Source organism: Lithobates pipiens, unplaced genomic scaffold (assembly GCF_037356315.1).
Source record: "Lithobates pipiens isolate NorthernLeopardFrog02 unplaced genomic scaffold, aLitPip1_a1.2 Scaffold_3, whole genome shotgun sequence".
Lineage (NCBI taxonomy): Eukaryota > Metazoa > Chordata > Amphibia > Anura > Ranidae > Lithobates > Lithobates pipiens.
The window spans coordinates 54,922,796-54,943,227 of record NW_027507790.1 but is presented as its reverse complement, the minus strand read 5'-3'; the positions used below and the strand labels follow the sequence as shown (position 1 = coordinate 54,943,227).

The window sequence follows — 20,432 nt, the reverse complement described above, 5'->3', positions numbered from 1 at the left end:
GAGACTCCCATCCTCTGGAACTCCCTGCCTTAATCTGTCTGATCAGCCCATACCATATCCACCTTTAGGAGATCCCTGAAAACTCATTTATTCAGCCTATCGCACATCTATCAAGATCAAATCATTCTCAGCAGCCATTACCTTTTGTACCACCCCCCCTTTAGAATGCAAGCTCTATGGGCAGGGCCCTCCTGTACTTTTTATATTGTACTGTAATGGTGTTCTCCTCCTCTCTCCCCCTCCCCCCCCCCCCCCATTGTAAAGTGCTGTGTAAACTGTTGGCGCTATATAAAATAGTGTACAGTATATCTTTTTTTCTAGGGCTGGTTTTTATTCCCAGTCCAGCCCTGATTGTGATATACTTTTGACAACTACTGGGGACCCTGTCACATTTGTAAATTGCCTACATGCATTAGAAACAATTGTAGGAGAAATCTAGCATCCTACTTGGGGATTAGAAATCCACCAAGTAAAATTTAACATTTTTTTTTTTTAATTATCCCAGAACGTGCCAATGCTACAGGCTAAGCAGCAATGACTTTTAGTGAAGAAAAAAAATGTCAAACATAGTTTTGACCTGCATTTATTTAACCTGATGCATACAAATTTGCCTTCACCAGGCATAGCTCAATACAAGATCAAAATAGAAAAAAGTGATACAAGAGACATTAAATGGGTACAAAAAACCTTGATTAAATTATCCACCATACATAAAATGCAGCTACAACACTTTCTACAGATTTTATCAAATGTTTAGGAATTGTCCCCTTAATTAGAAGTCAACATACTTTCTATATTGCAGTAAACTCCCATTTGAAAGAAAAAAAAAAAAAAAAAAAAAAAAAAAGGAGTTAATTCCATCATATATGTTCTAAGTATAATAAGTATCTTGAATAAAGCCTTTCATGTAGTTGGAATGTAATTGTATTGATACTGAATGCCACTTGGTTTTCAGTAAATGTATCATCCAGTTTAGCAGCTGAGTTTAGAAGCAGGCATATAGCCGGCATCACCAAGCATTCTTAGAGTTACACGACCATTGTGGTGAATCACAAGTTCAGTAATGCTGCCATGATTTAGATCCATGCGTAGCCAAGCTTCAGGTGGTAGCTGAAGAGCCCTAGGGAGGGAAGGAAAGTTTAGACATTGCCAAGACTGAAACTTTGGAATCTCAAAACACCATAGTTCCAAAAATGTATCACAGTAGAGACCCAATTGTTCAAATTCCAGGTGTTGCTTTTAAAGTGCTAGAAATCTTGAGTCAAAACCTTCCTGCAGTCTGCCTATATCAGTTTCCAAAGGCATATACATGGGGTAATTTTGGATGTGCCCAGACACACCAATACACCCCATGTGGTGCAGATTCCCCCTGCTCCAGGTTTTAAATACATTTCAATTTATTAAAAAAAAAAAAAAAAAAAAAGTGTCCAACAGACAGTTAAGCTTTGGGGTGCACACTCAAATGCAATAGGCAGCGCAACACACACACACGTGTGTGTGATTCTATAGTCTTCAGAGCTATGAAACTGACATTATGATAAAGGGGCTGGATTCTGCAGTTGTAGCCCTTATGATAGAGTAAGCAAGTGTTGTCATCCTATTATGGACAGAACACAAGTTGAAAGCATGCAAAAGAAAAGCTCATCTAATCAATGCATTTACCATCAATAGCCAGCAGATCAAAGGGCTGTTAAACTGCTTTTGTTTTTAGGTTCAGACAGGCTTTAACCCAGGGTCAACTTTTGAAGTTATAAACTACCTGGAAGAGTTAAAGTGGTTGTAAACCCTTTAAAACCACTTTGACCTACAGGTAAGCCTAGATTAAGGCTTACCTGTAGGTCCAAGAAATATCTCCCAAACCTATACGGTTTAGGAGATATTTGCCCGAAGACGAGCACCGCTATCTACGGCGCATGCGCCGTAGACAGCGGCGCACTGAGCGTGGCATCCTCGATAACGAAGATGCCGCGTGTCTCGGCTCCCGTGTGCATGCGCGGGAGTGATGTCATCACAGCTTCGACGAATGACAGCGGCGGAGCTGCGAGACCCACCGAGAAGATGGATGCGGCGGACTACAGCGGTGACTTCGCTGGCTCCTGTGTCAGGTAAGTGACACATAATGGGCTACTATGCGATGCATAGTAGTCCATTATGCTTTGCAGGGAATGAAAGAGGAAGTAAACTCATCAGGGTTTACTTCTTTAACCTCCCAACAACACACACACACACACACACACACACACACACATCAATATTAGATCACAGCCGTACATAGAAAAGTGTATTGAGTAATATGCTGTGTAGGACAGCAAGAAATGTCAATCTGAGCATGTATTGACAGGGTAGGGCCTGGAGTGAGACAGATAGGCAATTGAGCCTTCAGTGCTGTGCACTTTACAGGGTTAAAAACAGATGCCATGGAGGGGACATCTCAAGGCCCAAACACTTTACTGTGGATATCTTCAGGCTGGGTTCACACTACTGCAAGCTGGATGTAGGAAGTCTGCATCCAAGCCGCACAGGAGAATGACCGGTTCTGTGGAGCTGGTTCACGTGGCTCTTGTGTGAATTGCATGGAAGTCCTGTGCACTTTGGTCTGTTTCAGGTCTGAATTCAACCCAAAATTTGGATCTGAAACAGTGAATGGAGATGCAATGGACTCCTGCTGTGAGCCGCTGCATTCTCAAGTGTGGACCCAGCCTTAGAGTGGTGGCAGGATCTGTGTAAACTTTGCCTTACAGAGATCAGTGATGCATGACCAGAAGGACCAACTCCTAGTACGAGACCACCTGTCAATGACACCTCAGTCTCTGGTGGTGAACTTGCACAGAAGATGACCTACTTCTGTGATGCCACAACTGTACAATACAGAAACCAATTAAAACCTGACTTTAGAACAGCCAACATCTGCTGGTTGCTTGCTAGTGCCCATTGAGAACTGGTCCCTTCACAATGTTCAGATATAGAAATTAGCTTGTTTTGACAGTTTACATATTTTGAAGGAGCAGAATTTACAAAAAAATAAATAAAATAAAAAAAAGCGTGCTAACCTTCATAGAAACCAGTCAGCTTGCAGGTTTGATTGTCAAAGCTTAATGCAACATACTGGAGTTAACCATGCACAGCTACAGATTTAGTGCTCCAGTTTTAGTTAACTACTGCAGTGTGAATGATCTATATGTAGCACCCTGGTCCTACACAGGGCTGCTAATAAATCTAGTTGTGCAGGGTGATAACTAGCCTGGCCAATTGGTAGGTTGATTCAGATTCCTGTCCCAAGTCGGAGTTTGGGGTAGTCTGTCAATAGGTTGCACTGATGCTTTTGGCAATAGACTGATGGATTACCATAAATTCAGGCAACGGGTAACTAGGTTGTCTCAGCCAATCAGCAGAAGTGTCTGACTGAAGAGAGAAAAAAAAAAAAAAAAAAAAAAGGGCTTACTTACAAAAAGTGACTGGTGCCCAATCTTTTTATCACACCCACTCTGCCTAGTAACATCAGTGCTTACAGGCTGGGAAAGTAATAGGCCTTTATGGAACAAGTGTGGATTGCATCTGACTGCAGGCCTAACACACTATAGGCAAGAACATGAACAAACACACAGATAGAATATTGGTTTGCCCCCATTTTTGCAAAAGCGTAAAGGCAATGGCAGATTCCCTTACCTGCATACAATATAGCGGATAACATTGTCGTGGCAGACTATGATCTCATAGCTTTCGTCTTTCTGTTCATAGTCAGCACGGTGAATAAAGCTTCTAAAAGCAGATTCTATGCGTGGTCCATCATCAAAATACTGGAGGTTGGAGAGAGATTTCCAGATTAGAACAATTAGATTGTGAAATCTTATACACAGGTATATACACTTACCTGCTCTGTACAATAGTATTGCACAGAGCAGCACTAAACCTCTTTAGAGGTCTCCTGCCATTGTTGGACTCTTCCCGTGTGCCACTATACAAAACCACTTTGTGTGGGCTCTATAGGCAGTGTGGTTCAGCCCCACCCCTCATTTGATTAACAGGGCTCCTGCCACTGCCTTTGTTCTGTAAATGCAGCACTGGATAGAGTAAGAACTCAGCATTATTAGGGGAGCCCAATACAAATGCTGTGACTTACCTTAATGCAGGGAATGCTTCAAGACCAAAAAAAAAAAAAAAAAAATAGCCTTTAAACCACTTTAAGCATTTTAACAATGTGCAAAATAGAAAATTTTAACTGCTTGTACTTTAAACCAGTCTATTGCAAGAATACCTAAACTGGCCATACAGATTGAAATTTAGCCAGTTCAGCAAGGAGCAGTCATTTTGATCAGTTTGGAAAACAAGAATTTGTTTCTCCCCAGTCTTAAGTAAATGACACCTAGTGTCAAGTCCAGTGAAGATTCAGCCTTCATACATTGTAGATACCTAGAGTGGGAAGTCCATCACATAGACGACTGAGTCTCACTTCTGCTTCTAGGCAAAGTGGGATGAAGAGAGGTTATACCTCTGACAAAGCACAAATGCCATGTGCACTGCAAGTTAGTAAGAATCAGCCTTATTCTCCTGAAGGTAAAAGTGACAATTTGTTCCAGAATTAATTTGTTCACAAGCTATAGCTGTGCTGTCACAATCTGTAGCCTCCTAGCTCTGCACTTAATGGTCAGCCTCTGGGACCCATTTTGTTGTTTGTTCTAAACAAAATGAGATCAGTTCTTTATAGCTGCTGGCTTTAATAATGTTCCCTACACAAAACAAAATATTCTTAGATACATAATGACTAGCTGTTCAGTGTAAAGACTTCATAGGACTCACCACAACATCTGGTTTCCAGTGCTTGCTTGGTGGATCTGGTCTAATGGGAGCCCCTTCTCTTAGCAAGTCAGAACCAATACGTTTCACACCTGTGAAAGAACAAGTCAAGTGGCAGTCCATCTTTGTTCACCAATATGGATGTACCGACTACCAGCATATCCTAAATCTGGTGCATGTACACACAATCATTTACAGAGTGTGCACTGAAAATGCAGCGTGTGGCTTGTGTTGACATTCAGAATGAAGTGGCAGCACTCCAGTATATCTATCAGGCTGCCTTTTGTATGTGTGATAATGTGCATTAATGCTAACAAATGACTAGACAAAATCCCATCTTCTCCTCTTCAGTTGAATACATTGCTTTGCAATACAACATGTATAACAACCCCCTGTGCAGTGTTTTGCTGGGTAGTGCCCCCCCCCCCCCAAAAACGCCCACCTATTCCTACAATCAATTCACCTCCCACCTCTACACCATTTTCTTAACGCTTGCTGTTCCCTTATCACTCTTGGCATGCTGGCCCTCTGCTAGTTCTTTTCAACCCCCTCGCTCCAGGCCTCTGTCAGCTCACAAAGACCAGTTTACTCTTATGCCACATACACGAGATCAGAAACTCAGCCAGCAAAAGATCAATGAGAGCTTTAACGGAAAAATGCGTGTGTAGGCTTCATCCGACTTTTACTGGCGGAATTTCCGCCAGCAAAAGATTGAAAGCAGGGTCTCAATTTTTCAGATGGAAAAAGTTTATCGGAAATTCCAACGCATGCTTGGAAGCATTGAACTTAGTTTTCACGGCTCGTAGTGTTGTACATCACTGCATTCTTGACAGTCAGAATTTGGTGCGACTGCGTGACAACACAAGCTTGAGTGGAATTCCGTCGGAAAAACCATCCAAGGCTTTTCCCAACTAGAATTCTGATAGTGTGTACGTGGCATTATACATCTGGCTTCAGTGAAATTATGAGGTGAAAAGATGCTCTATTGCTAATGTGAATCTCAGAATAAAAGTTTCATGTAGAGCTAATATATGCATGCCACTACATTTCTGACAAATTATCCTCCGAAGTCTTCTTAGACACCTAGAAAACATTGATCACTGTGTTCCTCAGTGCTCATGGGTTCCCATTGCCAACATTCACATAATGACAGGACATTGATGTGAAGCTTTGCAGTAAAACTGCACCAGGTCCACAGGAAATTCTGGGAGTGCGTTTCTCAGAAGACATCTGGCGACTGTCCCTCAGCAACAGAGTTCAGGCAACATGTTTTGATAAAGGTTTACAGTAAAGCATAGAAAACTAAGTGCTATAGTGAAGTGTTCATTTTAGACATTCCATATATATCCAAGTCCTATATTTTTTTATGCTCCATTCAAAAATTTACCTGAAGTAGAGGGTGAGCCTTCAGAAGATTGCTTGAATTGTGCAACGGTTTTAGACAACCAAATCATTAAAAACTGGAAGCCATCTGAATACTATGGCTAACACTAGTACCCAAAACAGTTTCCTCAGTCTTTGGTACACCAGGTTACCAGGCCCAACTCCACCCCTGCAGGACAGGAAACAGCAAAGCCCAAGGATAGAGGCAGTCCTTATGTCCTCTACACCAGAGAGACAAAGCCAAACAGACATTGCTAAATTAGGGCAGGGACCCTGCTGTCAGACATAAAACTGGCAACAAATGTTTTCCCAGGACAAAGGCCCCCCACATAAACTGTGGGGATTGTTTAAGTCACATGGGCAAGAATGTCTACTGTAGTGGAACTCCACTCACCTGCCTGTTGATGTAAGCAACTGTTGCGTTGTTTAATAAGTCTAAGTTTTCACCTGGGGACTACTCACAAGACATATAAAGCCTGGGCTCAGGGCAGTCATGTCGGAAGCAGAGGCAAATATGAAGAGAGCTGTTTGCCATGAGTGTTTGCTGTGGTGTCAGACTGAGCTGTGACATCAGCATGGAGGGCACAGCTGTTGCGAGTTAGTGGCCTGCAGGAAGGGGTAAGTCCCCTGATTTGGAGAGAGCTTTCCACTACAGGATCCAGAGTTACCACCAGTTCCTAATGGCAGAGAGTGGGAGGAGGCTTAAAGAGACTGCACTGTGGCATTTGCATCATGTACCATGGTATTTAGTTAAGACTGCCTTAGAATCAGGCTTCAGATACAGAGATGCTTTATCCTAATTTTGGAGGTATTGAGCAATTTGCATTTTGTTGTTGCCCTAGGATGCTTTTTATCAAATAATTCTGCCTTGGTTACATGGTTAGTAAGGTTGAATTAAAGACACCAGTCCAACCTGAGTAAGTGTCTACAATTGTCCCTATCCCTGTACATTGCACACTCACATCGGTCCCTACCCTCAAGGAGCCCACAATCCAAGGTCCCCATTCATATACCAGGGCCAATTTTGGACAGAAGCCAATTAACCTACCTGCATGTCTTTGGAGTGTGGGAGCAATCCAGAGTACCCGGGGGAAACACACGCAAGCACAGGGAGAACATGCAAACCCCAGGCAAGTAGTGTCATGGTTGGGATTCGAAAACCAGCAACCCTTTTTTTACTGCTAGGCGAGAGTGATAACCACTACACCAGTGTGCCGCCCAGAGGATGTGGCATTTCCATGAGGGTCATCTGCAGTGAGGGGACCCATACATCAGTGGGTAAGCATTACAGCTGTAACCACTGATCCTGGACTTCAAAATAGCCTAAGGGTTCTCTTGATTTGCACCATCTTAGCTGATAATCAAGGACAGCTTCCAGTTTAGGCCTAAAAGGGCATACTGCATATGTGTGAAGTGTAGTCCAAGTCTCCCTGACCAAATCTTAAGCCACATAGTCCTATAGGTCAGCATTTAAGTGTTGTGATTTGACACTGGGGTCTGTTACTCACCATTCATCTTGAAAAGGACTGCACTTAGTAATTGCAAATTACATTTTTTTTTAAACAAATCAGTTTACTTTGGAAGAAGGGCTGCAATTTTAGTTAAAAATAAAGTTTTACAAATCAGATTAAATTTTCCATTCATTATTTTATACATTCTCTCTCTCCCCCTCACTACATCTGTCTTTACACATGTTTGACTTTATACACATATTGCTTTAGTTAGATTTGGTGCTGCTCCAGCAGATTTTATAAGCATTATCTGTTAGTGACACTTAAGCCCCATGCACACTATTAGATTTTCTGCAGTTTTTGGTCTTCAGTTTTACAAAAACACATGTCAAGCCTTAAGAGTTTCAATTTGTGTGCAATCAGGCAGGCCCTTGCACTGCACAATTTTGGCAAATCTAATAGTGTGTGTGTATGGGGTCTAAAGGAGATTGGCAGCTTTATCACCATTTTGTTGCACCACACATTTGATCATAGTTGTAAGCTATGCACCAAGTAGCACACAAGTTCATTCATCCCCCCCAATCTGTTCACATCTAATGTAAAGCCCAGTGGCCCCGCCACCCAAACACCTCCTAGATGTGCTTTCGTCTAGGCAATATTGAGATTCCTGGTTACACATTATGGCTAGTGCAGTTCCCCCAGCCCCCCCCCCCCCCACACACACACAAACCTTTTAGGAGGAGATCACTTAGCCATTGGATCGTTCAAAACTTCTTAAAAAAAAAAAAAAAAAAAAACGCAAGGTGGTTTGTTGGTCAAGTGCCCAGGATCTGCACATAAGGCAATCTATACTTGATTTAGGAATAAGTGAACCCCGAGAACCTTGTCTATACCCAAGCACATGAAAAACTCCACACTGAACTTTTAGACATCCAGGGTAATAAGCTTTCAGTAAAGCCTCAACATCCAAGGACAGTTTAAGGGCATGAAATACTGTTTACCAGTTACTCCTAGTCTACCTTAGGAGGTACATTTTAGTTAGACAGATATCAGGAGAAAAGCACTGGCTGAGGAAGTGTAGTGGGAATTAAATGGAAGCCAAGACTGAAAGTGGAGATAGGCTAAAGGAAACCATTTTCAGATGCTCAGTTTTTTGAAAGGATACCAATCCAGGCAGTTGATACATACCCTCCAGATGCTGGCTAATTATTTCTGATGTCTCTTTGGCCCTTTGCAACGTGGAGTAGGTCATCTCATTGTAGGTGTAATCCAAACTAGCAAGGCGCTGACCAGTTAAATTAGCCTGCTCGCGACCTAGTGTATGAATAAAATTCTGTTCAGGCACTGAAAACAGGGGGGTTTGGAATATAGCATTTGGGCAAGTAAATCTTACAGAAAAATATACACAGTACAAGAAATCCCAGAGCCTGAGACATTTCCATTGCGGGACTGTCTTCTTCATAAAGGGGGGGGGGGTCCTCTAGCTCTCACTGGAAGGCCCATAACCAACCTTCAACAGGGCATTGCAGGGAGAAGACAAGACAAGAATGATTTCCCAACTCCCTCCATTATGCAAAATAAGCATTTTTACATGGGGACACGTAGACCTTTCATTTTGTCCAACCTGCTTTAAGGCCCCATGTAAACATCTAGTCCTGGTGCATGAGGCTCCAGCAAAAATGCACACCATTCGTCCCTGCTGGTAGCCTATTTAAACTAGGAGGGGTTGACCAGAGGGGTAATTGCCTGGAGCACAAGGAGGTCTCACCGGCACATTCCAACCACAAAACAATACCCCCAACGGAAAACCTACATCAGTATTTATACAAATCTTCCAGGATGGCACACCTGAGAGATGAGGGCTCCTCCCTACAGGAAACAATCACTTGACAGCTTTTTATAAGTCCCCACCTTCCCCTTGATCCTCAGTATGTAATAAAGTAATCCTGAACTGGTTCACAAGGAGCATTACTCTACATATGTACTTACCACCTTTCCCTCCACATAGGGCAGGAATTAGGCCTGTCGTCCTGAAAGATTCGTATAAATACCATTACCAGTAAGTCTAGTCTAATCAAGTAAACAGGCTTACCTTGAGGGTGTGACTACAGCTTGTAGGACCTTCCAACCAAAAGCCAAGTCTTGCGGTGACAATGCATTCCACATGGTAGTGCTTTAGGTCATTCAAAAACAAACATGCTACTGTGTTTGGGAGAAAAGCAATCAATACTGAGGTTAAAGGGAGAAGGGTGGGGACTTCTAACAAGCTGTCAAGTGATTGTGTTTCCTGTAGGGAGGAGCCCTCATCTTAGTTGTGCCATCCTGGAAGGCAATAGGAGAAAGTGGGACAATATTCTTGCTTTACACTTGGCATCTGCCTGCAGTGCTCCCATAGAGCAATGAGTCAGTCCTCGAACAAAATGGCTCCTACCAAGCTGCACAGTGGCATTACAGACATAGGTCTCAATTATGGTCTGCCCTACCCCCTCCATACTCTGCAAATGTAAGCTTTTAAAATGAGCAATGGACAGCGATGACATTGACCAATGTTCTTACTCACAAGACACTTGTGGTTATAGACCTTCCCCTACAAGAGCTGTCTGGGCAGGGCTTAAGTCATCCTAGTGGGACACAGAGCTGCACTCGCCAAGGCCTAAATAGGCAAGAAGCTGCAGTCATGTGAAGGCAAGGTAGGTCTCCCAACTCAGAAGAGCACATTCATGGCACAACAGTCACTTTGCAGCAACATTAAACTGCACACACTTTTCATGGTGCAGCCCTTTTGAAGTGATACCACAGACCCTGTATCCCACTCCCAGGTGACATGCTACTACTATTAAGGATAAACTTGCTGAAGTCCTATACTTTGAGGATCCCCTCACATTCTTCCCTGTGACATACAGCTAGATACATATGGGCTCTGATGCAGGTCTGGTACAGGGCACCAGCTGCTAGGAAGGGAGTTGCACATAGAAATCTCTGCTACCAGAGTGCACCATCCTTTGATTTGTCACTGTACACAAACCAGCAGGCAGTTCAGGCACCAAACACTCCACCGGTTACTCATTGCAGTGGCAATCAGGATCATTCACTTGCAGCACTTTCCACTTGTAAACCTTTGGTGGTGCTCATCCCCCAATAAGCCTTTTTGATACACTACATACATCCCTTGGTAGAAACTTCTAAACAGGCATTTTGGAACTTAGAACTTTTACTAAACTTCCAAGAACAGAATGACCTCAAGAGGCCCTGCCATACATAGCTGGACTGCATCCTTAGGCAGCTCAAATCATACCTTCTAGGTCAGAAGACTTCTTAGCCAACTTCAGTACCCCAAAGGGGCCTATTCCTTCAGCTTCACGTGCTACTCTTCAGGTTCCCCCCCGAAGCCAATGCAATTATACATGGGGGGGGGGGGGGGGGTAGTGCTACACATAGCAGTATAATCCTGGACGAGCCCCTATCTGCAATCAACTCCTCAAGGCACCACACTTATAAGTACCCCAGCATGGACTCTGCTGCGATCCAGTGTTGAGGAAGGCAGCTGCCCAGAGTTGAGCATGGTGATTGAATTCCCTGGAGAGGCATGGGCTTAAATGCAGATCAGCCAAGCAGTGAAGACATTGGACCCAGACAGGCAAGCATGGGTGATAAATGTTAGATCAGACCATGGGACCTCCTGTACATATGCCTTGTTAGAATGGAAGCAGGGAGTCCCAGACAATGTCAGAGGCGTCAGTGTGCAGTTGACTGACAAGACTGAAAGTTCGATGAGTGCCCAACAAGCTCCAGTCAAGCTGAGGCAGTGGAGTAGCCCCCTCCTCGGCACCCCTGGCCATGATTGGACCAGAGTTCTTTACAGCCATGGGGGACTTTGTATCAAAATCTCTCAAGGGCAATCCAGTCTGTTCTGGGGCTGGCTATTGAAAGCTATGATTCTTCTTGGGGAGAGTTCCCATCTCCTCTGGAGAGGATTTTGATATTTTTTTTGATCAAGCTATCCAGGCAGTTGAATGGGAGGTAGCCAATAAAAGTAAAAAAGCAGTGATTGACTGAAAGCCTGCGAGCCCCAGCTGCTATGTGATGTGATTCGGAACCTGAAAAGACACAAGCCCAGCTGTGCCACTTCTGAGTGTATAGAAGCGCTTTGAGAGAACTATGTAGGAATTGAGGACTGCACAGTTACTCTATAACCACACCCATCAAAAAGGACGAGAAGCGATCAGTCTATGTCAAGCTGCTGGAGTGGATTCTGCACCAAATTGTAATGTGGAATGGAAGGCAAAGTCACAACCAAGAACTTCGTATCCCAGATGATCAGAGTGCAGCCACTGGATCCTATTGTGCTACAGTGTCGGGCCCAGGGCTTGAGTAACCTCTGCACTTACTCTAAATTAATGAAGGCTATCAGAGAAGAGGAAGCACTCATTAAAGTCAAGGTACCAAGCCCTGAGCTTGCCAAGGGACTCAAACCAGTGCCTCAGCTTGCATCCTACAGTCAGGACCTGAAATATAGACCAGCCCAAAGGGGGAATGGATTTGCACCCCTATTGACACAAGCGCAGACTGTTCTACAGGAAACGTTCTGTGGGATTCAGCAGACAGTTGGGCAAGTGATGAAAGCCCAAGCCGATAAGCAAAAATCATGCAAAACTGAAAAATGCTGTACCCACCTCTGCGAAAGGAAGAAATGTGACTCCTTCCTCAGTTCAGAAATAGTTATCAATGTAGGGAGGTAAGATTTTATTGCAGTTCTCAAGTGGAGAAAAACTTGACATCGTAGTGAAAGTTGCCAAAGCATTGAAGAAAAATATCTCTCAAGAAGCCTGCTGGAAACTCCAGGGACCCCTGGTGAAGGAGCCAGCCAACCAGGTGCCCATCTACAGTAGCTAGTGCCAAGAGCAACAACGCTGCTGCCTCCACTCAAGGATATGGCAGAATGCCCTTCTGCCTAAGCAACTTCCCATTCTGCCTGGGCACAGACTTGGGCTACCTACACTTCTGCCTGTACACAAGCTTGGGCAGCTTGTGCTTTGATGGCAGCTTCCCTTATAATGCAATAAGCTTGGCTTTGGTTTCTTCCATTTCAGTTTAGGCAGTTACGAGTTGGCTCTTAATGAGTAGGATCTTATATAGGTTGCTATGAATGGGGACTTAGTGATTCGTTAGAGGTCTTTTAATGCCTTGAACAGATAGGATGCAGTTTTATGCAATTTTGATTGTCATCAGTGGCTTGGCCTCTAATGCAAATGGCCCAATTGAGGGCAGTAAAGCCATTTACCTCTTGCAGAGACTTCTGAAAAAAAAAAAAAAAAAAAAAAAAATGTATGTATTTATTTTCCCCCCCCAGACAATCCTTTATAGCTTAAGGCACTATTTGGTTGATTGGCATCATTACATATTTCAGCAACATCTGTATACATTGCCTAGTCCGATTCCAGATTGAGACATTTCTGCACCGATTTAGGCTGAATTCATACCACCTTGCAGTAAAATTGATGCACAATTCCTTCCCTTTTATGGACATTGATTTGTGTTGATCTGCTTTTTAGCTTGCTTGTAAAATGCAGGTCAACGCATACATTCTATTTTTGTCCTGTTCACAATATGCCGTGTTGATCTGCGTTGCATTAAAATGCATATACGTCAAGTTAGCAGGACACAAGAGTGTCTATGCGGTCACACTGCAGCACATTGTAAAATGCAGGTTAATTTGCCCTAAAACCAAGCGTAAAGTGCATTTTATTGAAAGTTAGTGTGAACTCAGACTAAGTCAGCCTTCCTTGAAGTGGACATAGGGGGAACCAAACCCAAACCATAGGAAACAAGTTGTAATGGCCAGAAACCAACTAGATTTCAGCATGCTTCAGATCAATGCAAGACATAAAAATTTACATGCAAGTGGGTCAGAACACCTACCAAGTGGCGTTAGGACTTTTTCAGAGTCTGTTTCACCATTCACATTGTACTGCCCATGGCGAACAAGGAAGATGTGACGCCTGGCCTGTGCTTCATACTTTTTTAGTTGGTTTTGTAAGGCAACCTCATTTCCTTTCAGGTCATTTAGATTGATTAGAGACATTGGTTCACGTCTACACACAAAAAAAAAAAAAGTTAGTGTCAGTTCATTCACAGCTTAAGAGGTCCAGTCCACCACCCCCAAAATAAGAGTAAAAAAATAAAAATAAAAAAATAAAAAGTCAGCTATGAGCACTGTAGCTGGTGACTTAATTAGAACACTAATTGGCTTTGGGTGCAAGTGCTAGCATCTTGGGCAAGGAAAACTGGCAGTGAAGCTTAATAGGCATTTTGCCATTGTGCATATGCATGTCATGCTTTGTGAACATTCCTGCAGTCTTCTGGAACCTGAGAGTCCCTGAAGGCTGGGTTAGAGAAGGGGCTAAAGGATTCCCACCCCCAAAACAGTCAGCAAATATACATCCAGAGATTTGGGACTGACAGACAGACAATCAGAAGTAATGAAGTCTGACAATTGGCAGGCTGCAATCTAGTCTCACAAAAGTAGTGGTTCAGATTGGGTGGATTGCAGTTACTAGTGTACCTCACAGCTGAGCACACCAGATGTGGACTCAAAGTTAGAGCCCTGAAACACACTAAAAGTTTTTCCAGCACACCACTGGATAAAAATGCATGTTTAGTAGAACAGAAGCATTGCTTTACAAGCCAATTAAAGGGTATGCTATTGCATATGACGGTATAGAGCAGCCCTTCTCAGCCTTTTCAACACAGGAACCTTTGAAATAGTTCTGTGCTCTTGGGGAACCCGTTAAAAATTTGAAATCTGCAATTCATGATACATTAGTGTGATGGTCAGTGGGAAGAATGACCTCCTCACAGATAGCTAAAAAGATCAATGGGAACTTATCCGAGAGGCAGAAATCGCCCAATGCTGAAGGAACCCTGGTTGAGAATCACTGGTATAGAGGGTGAACAAATCCTTAATGTTGGATTTATTGGTGAAACATTTATAAAAATAGGGCACTTAAAACAAAGCACCACCAAAAAGGGAAAATTCTGCTTGTTTGCACCCTCCACTGCCATGTTGCACTTTTTGGGAGTAGGGTACCTGGCTGCAGCCGAGTTGGAAGGTCAGTCCCCCCCCAGAAGAAGACTACAGGACCATTCACAAGGTGCAGCAGAAAAAAAAAAAAAAAAAAAAAAAAAGTCTGAAGCCAAAAAGCTTAATTTCCCAACTCCTCCACTTGCCATGCTGGCATCTGCATCCAAAGCAGATTTAAGGGAGCCTTAGCCCTTGTACACACGATCAGAGATTCCGACGGAATGTGTCCGATCAGAGCATTTTGTCGGATATTCCGACTGTGTGTGGTCTGCATTGGACCGTTTCTGTCAGACCAAATTTTCCAACAAAATGCTCCGATCGGACATACTCCGATCATGTGTAGAGAATTCCGATTGGACAAAGTGCCACGCATGCTCAGCTCAAATTCCTACATCAAAGCTATTGGCTACTAGCCTGAACGTAGTCCCATCATAACAAAATTACGTCACCCCGTTCTGAAAGATCAGATTTTCCAACAACTTTGTCCTACTGTGTGTATGCAACAGTTTCGGTTGTCGGAATCTTCCGACCGTGTGTACAAGGGCTTAGGGTTGCCAACTTTTCTTCAGACCGAAGATTGCAAATTTTTTTTGTAGTACATTCAACTTCATTACCTCTGTACAATGCAACGAACAGCTTTTTTTGGTAGTATACACTATACATATTGTGATTAAACAACATTTCTGAAGGGTATGATGGAGGTCAGTATGTACAGGAGGAGTGAAGAGGGTATGATGGGGCAGAAAGGGGAGGGATTTCTTGCAGTGTCTGGAAAATAAACAAACAATCAAAAAAAACACACAGTCTCCTGTTATAAGATGCCAGCCCCCAGCACTCTGCATGTCCGGATGTGAAGGCAATTGATGACCATTCATATAACAATGTTATTCAAGCTCCAAGTCTGTACAATCAGAGGTGTAGACTCACCACATACACAGGGTTAAGTTACATAGCAAGCAAGTTCAGGGGGGGTGAAGACACAAGTCCAACCTATGTGTCTGATTATAGGTCAGTATTACATGGTATATCCATGCCTGTTGGTCGTTCAGATGCTTATCTAATAGTTTCTTGAAACTATCGACGCCCTCTGCTGAGACTGCCTGTGGAAGGGAATGCCACATCCTTGCTGCTCTTACAGAAAAGAGCCCGCTACATAGTTTAAGGTTAAACCTCTTCTAATTTTAAGAAATGGCCACGTCTTGTTAAAGGCATTTGTAAATGGACATCATATCCCCTCTCAAGCATCTCTTCTCCAGAGAGAATAAGTTCAGTGCTCACAACCAATATCCTCCAGACCCTTTATTAGCCTAGTTGCCCTTTGTATTCACGCCATTTCCAGTACATCCTTCCTGAGGACTGGACAACATACTCTAGATGTGGCCAGACCAGAGTCTTGAACAGCAGGAGAATTATTGTTTTAACTCTGGAGTTGATCCCTTTTTAATGCATGCCAATATTCTGTTTGCTTTGTTAGGCTCAGCAATGCCAAGTCACCGCAAACTACTGGGACCCCCAGGTCCTTTTCCCATCCTAGCTTTCCCCAGGAGGTTCAACCCCCAGTGTATAGATTGCATTCATATTTTTTCCACCCAAAATGCATTTTTCTATATTAAACCTTTCCCATCCTGCAGAGAAGTTATTGCCCTTCCTAGCATCGGCCGCAAATACAGAGATTGATCCATTTACCCAAGCCCCCAGGTCGTTTATGAATAAAATAAATAGAATTGGTCCCAGCACAGAACCCTGGGGACCCATCCCCCCCCCCCCACCTTGGACCATGCCAAGTACTCCCCATTTATTACCACTCTCTGAACTCACCCTTGTAGCCAGTTTTCAATCCATTTACTCACCCTATGGTCCATGACAATGAACCTTATTTTGTACAGTAAACCTTTATGGGGAACCTGACAAATGCTTTTGCAAAATCCAGATATACCACTTCTATGGGCCTTCCTTTAGATATATGGCAACTCACCTCCTCATAGAAGGTTAATAGGATTTGTTTGGCAAGAACGATTCTTTAAGCCATGCTGATTAATGATACCGTTCGTTACTAAAAAGTTAATCATTGTAAGCACTCAGTGTTAAATGGTTTGTCATGACCCTCTTAACTGCTACTGTCTGGGCAGTTTGGTCTAGTAAAGTAAAATGGGGGGGGGGGGGGGGGGGGGTAGACCTTGCTAGCTTGATCAGGTAAAGATAAAAAAAAAAAAAAAAGGGGAAAACCTAAAAGACTAATGCAGCCATCACATCTAAGATTTGTTAAACAGCCAGTTGCCCATTCTAATAGGGCCCTTTATGAGAATAGTATGTGTGGTCTGTCAAAATTCTTCAGATCCAAACAGGCGTTTGGTTTTTAATGGTGTTCAAAGCTGGCTACACACTATACAACTTAATTCTAAAGGCCCATACACACGATTGGACTTTGACAACAAAACATGCAAATTAGCCGTTTTGGAGCAACATCCGAACGAGTGTACGCTCCATCGGACAAACTTGATTTTCAGTGGACTTTTATTGGCTGTGAAAATGGACAAACTTTCTGGCAACAAAAGTCCGATGGAGCAAAGTCTGATCATGTGTACAGAAAACCATAGGACTTTTGTACAAAGTACAAGCACGCATGCTCAGAACCAATGCAAAAGATCAGACAACAATACAGAAGTTGACCAAAGGTGGCGGTAAAGAGCAGAAAAACCATGCAATTTGGTGAAAAAGTCCTGCCGTGTGTATGCAATTCAAGTTCTCAGCCGACACCCTTTGTACAAAGTGTAAGTGTGAGGCTTTAGAGTGCCACTGGCTTGTACATTTACTAAAACCATGGAATAAAAATAAGTCTAAAGATCTACTCAATTTATAGAAAATTAGGCAGACCCTTTTTAGTACATGGCTGGCAGTAATCTAAAGTGGATTGTACAAAGGGTACATGTCACCTTAAAATCCAAAGAAGCCCAAGGAAAAAATGTAGTGGAAGCAAAGCATTGGCAATGTCTTTCTTCCATTTCCTTTAGATTTACCTTCAACTATGTAGTGGAGGGGGTCTGCCTGATTGCATACAAAGGGTTTAGGTTTGACCTTATCTGGGATTGGGAAAGCCAAGATCCCTTTCAGGCACTTCAGCTCTAGAAATAGCCTATGATAAGCACCTGAAAACAACCCCCTCATTCATGCCAGTGTGCCTTTTCATACTGGAGCAGTGCACCATCTTTGGGGCAGGTTGGGAGTGCTTTATACAGCGCTCCCAAAACACCCCTGCCCATTGGAATAAATGTGCAGCAATTTCAAAGCACAGCAAAAAGGCAAGTACAACCTATTTTTTGGTGGGGGGGTGGTTAGAAGTGCCTCACTAACGGCCAAAGAGCAGCACAAAATCACTGTTCAAAACAGCACCATTAAAATGAGGGGGCACTAACAGCTCCAGAGTGAAAGGGGGGAGTGACCCCCCCAAAAAACATTGTATAATATATTGCCAGCCTTACTGTCATAGATCATGTATCCCCTTCTGTAAGACTATCATTCCATATATGCAGTTTACATTACAGCACAAAATGTAAGGGTGAACCAAGCTTACTGAACGGATAATGTCTACTTTGCCCACGGTGGCAAGGTTTCAAAATAAGCAGTCTATAAAGGGTCCACACATAGCCCTACTTTATATTAATAGTAGCAAATATAATACTACTCTACAGTCAGCTGAGAAAACAGGACTAATAAACTGCGGTGATGGGAGTTGCTCATCCCACAAGAGATGATTCAAAACAGCATCCTTGCGGATACAAGTCACATTTACTATGTGAAGAACTCACCGGTCCCAGTTGGGGTCCCAACTCCCGGTAAAGGCTGGTGGCCATTGCACAGCACTTACACTGGAGGCTTCCCCATTGTGTTTCAAAACTGCTGCAGCAAAAAGTGCTGCACTACCAGCCAAGGCAACCCTGCGCAGAAGCATGGCAATGTCTCAACAAACCCACCTACACTGAGAGATGTCTGTCTGAAAGCCTTATATAGTAAGGTACTGCGGGCGGAGTCTGTCTGCAGGTGTTAGATGGTGAGGGGAAGAGACTTTGGAAGGGCCAATTATAAATATCTAAGGCTGCCTTAAAGGGAAATTTGACTAAAAGATGGGGGGCCTGTCCTTGCCAGAAAAGTTAGTTGCCTTACTATTTCTGACCTTCAAGGCATAATCCACTTATTGAGAAAATTGAATCATGCACCCACATCCATTTTTAAAAAAATTTAAATTTGTTTACATTTTTGCATTGAAGCCCACAGAGCAATGCATGTTTTACCTTCAACCTCAGGTCTGTATGGAGATATGGATCTTCAGTGTGGCTGGGGGAAGTAAACAACGGACTACAAGTGTTGTGATGTCACTGTACTTGAGTTTTATTGAGATCTGTGATTTCCTCTACTTCGGTGGAAAATTGGACTTGTAGTCTTCACAATTTATAGATCTTTGTGTATGGATGACACAGCTATATGGGTGGAGCCAAGCACAGCCATGCTAAATTAAATAAAAGGAGGATGCTACAGGGAGAAGACCCCCATCATTTAGTTGATTGGGGGGCAGTTTGAGGGTTTGGGAATGTGACCATGTTTTATGGACTACCCTTAGGGTCCGTTCACACAGGGGCAACACGACTTGTAGGCGACTTGAGTGAGGCAACTTGGACACGACTTGAGTTTAGATCACAGCGCGACCTGGGACGACTTCAACACGACTTGTGATGACTTCAACCTGACTTGGGACGACTTACAAGTCGCCCCAGGCCAGGCGACTCAGAGAATGAGCTCTGAAGGGGGAACTCCACGCCAAATTTCTGAAAAAATTTGGCGTGGGTTCCCCCTCCGAGAGCATACCAGGCCCTTAGGTCTGGTATGGATTCCAAGGGGAACAACCTACGCCGAAAAAGCGGCGTGGGGGTCCCCCCAGATCCACACCAGACCCTTATCCGAGCACACTACCCGGCCGGCCAGGAAAGGGGGTGGGGACGAGCGGGCGGCCACCCCTCCTGAGCCGTACCAGGCCGCGTGCCCTCAACATGGGGGGGTGCCTTGGGGGAGGGGGGGCGTGCGGCCCCCCTACCCCAAAGCACCTTGTCCCCTTGTCGATGAGGACAAGGGCCTCTTCCCGACAACCCTGGCCGTTGGTTGTCGGGGTCTGCGGGCGGGGGGCTAATCGGAATCCGAGAGCCCCCTTTAATAAGGGGGCCCCCGGATACCGGCCCCCCACCCTATGTGAATGAGTATGGGGTACAATGTACCCCTACCCATTCACCTGTAAAATAAAAGTACCAAAAAAAAACACAACACAGGGTTAAAATATTTTATTGCACAGCTCCGGGGGTCTTCCGGGGTCTTCTCGCTGGACTCCTCCGCTATCTTCTTGTAGCTCTTTTACTAGCGGAGGAGTCCGGCTTTCTTCCTCCCCGCCGCCGGCCTCTTCTCCCGACTTCGGGGGTCTTGTCCCCCTCTTCGGGTCTTCTGCCGGGCCACCGCGCCTTCTTATAGCTCTTTTACAGGCGGTGGCCCGGTCTTCTGTCGCCGCTGTCGCCGCCGCCGCCACCGCCTTCCGTTCTTCTTCTTCTCCAGGAGATGTTGCCTCGACGATCTCTCCGAACGGAATGCCAGAGCCGCGCTGCGCGGCCACTTATATAGTGACAATGGGGCGGTGTCACATGGTATATGTCACATGGGTTGGTCACATGGGTTGATGTCACATG

The 20,432-nt window shown here is 44.1% G+C and overlaps 1 protein-coding gene across 1 annotated transcript; it reads right to left on the bottom strand.

Moving 5' to 3' along the window:
• Positions 1 to 567: 567 nt before the first annotated feature.
• Positions 568 to 18,670, bottom strand: LOC143939976 (serine/threonine-protein phosphatase PGAM5, mitochondrial-like). Its single transcript, XM_077461063.1, has 6 exons — positions 18,516 to 18,670; positions 13,548 to 13,720; positions 8,817 to 8,942; positions 4,798 to 4,886; positions 3,667 to 3,797; positions 568 to 1,120 (listed from the first exon to the last, which is right to left on the bottom strand). The coding sequence occupies exons 1-6, from the start codon at positions 18,656 to 18,658 to the stop codon at positions 973 to 975; spliced, it is 810 nt and encodes a 269-aa protein (XP_077317189.1). The 5' UTR covers positions 18,659 to 18,670; the 3' UTR covers positions 568 to 972.
• Positions 18,671 to 20,432: the final 1,762 nt, after the last annotated feature.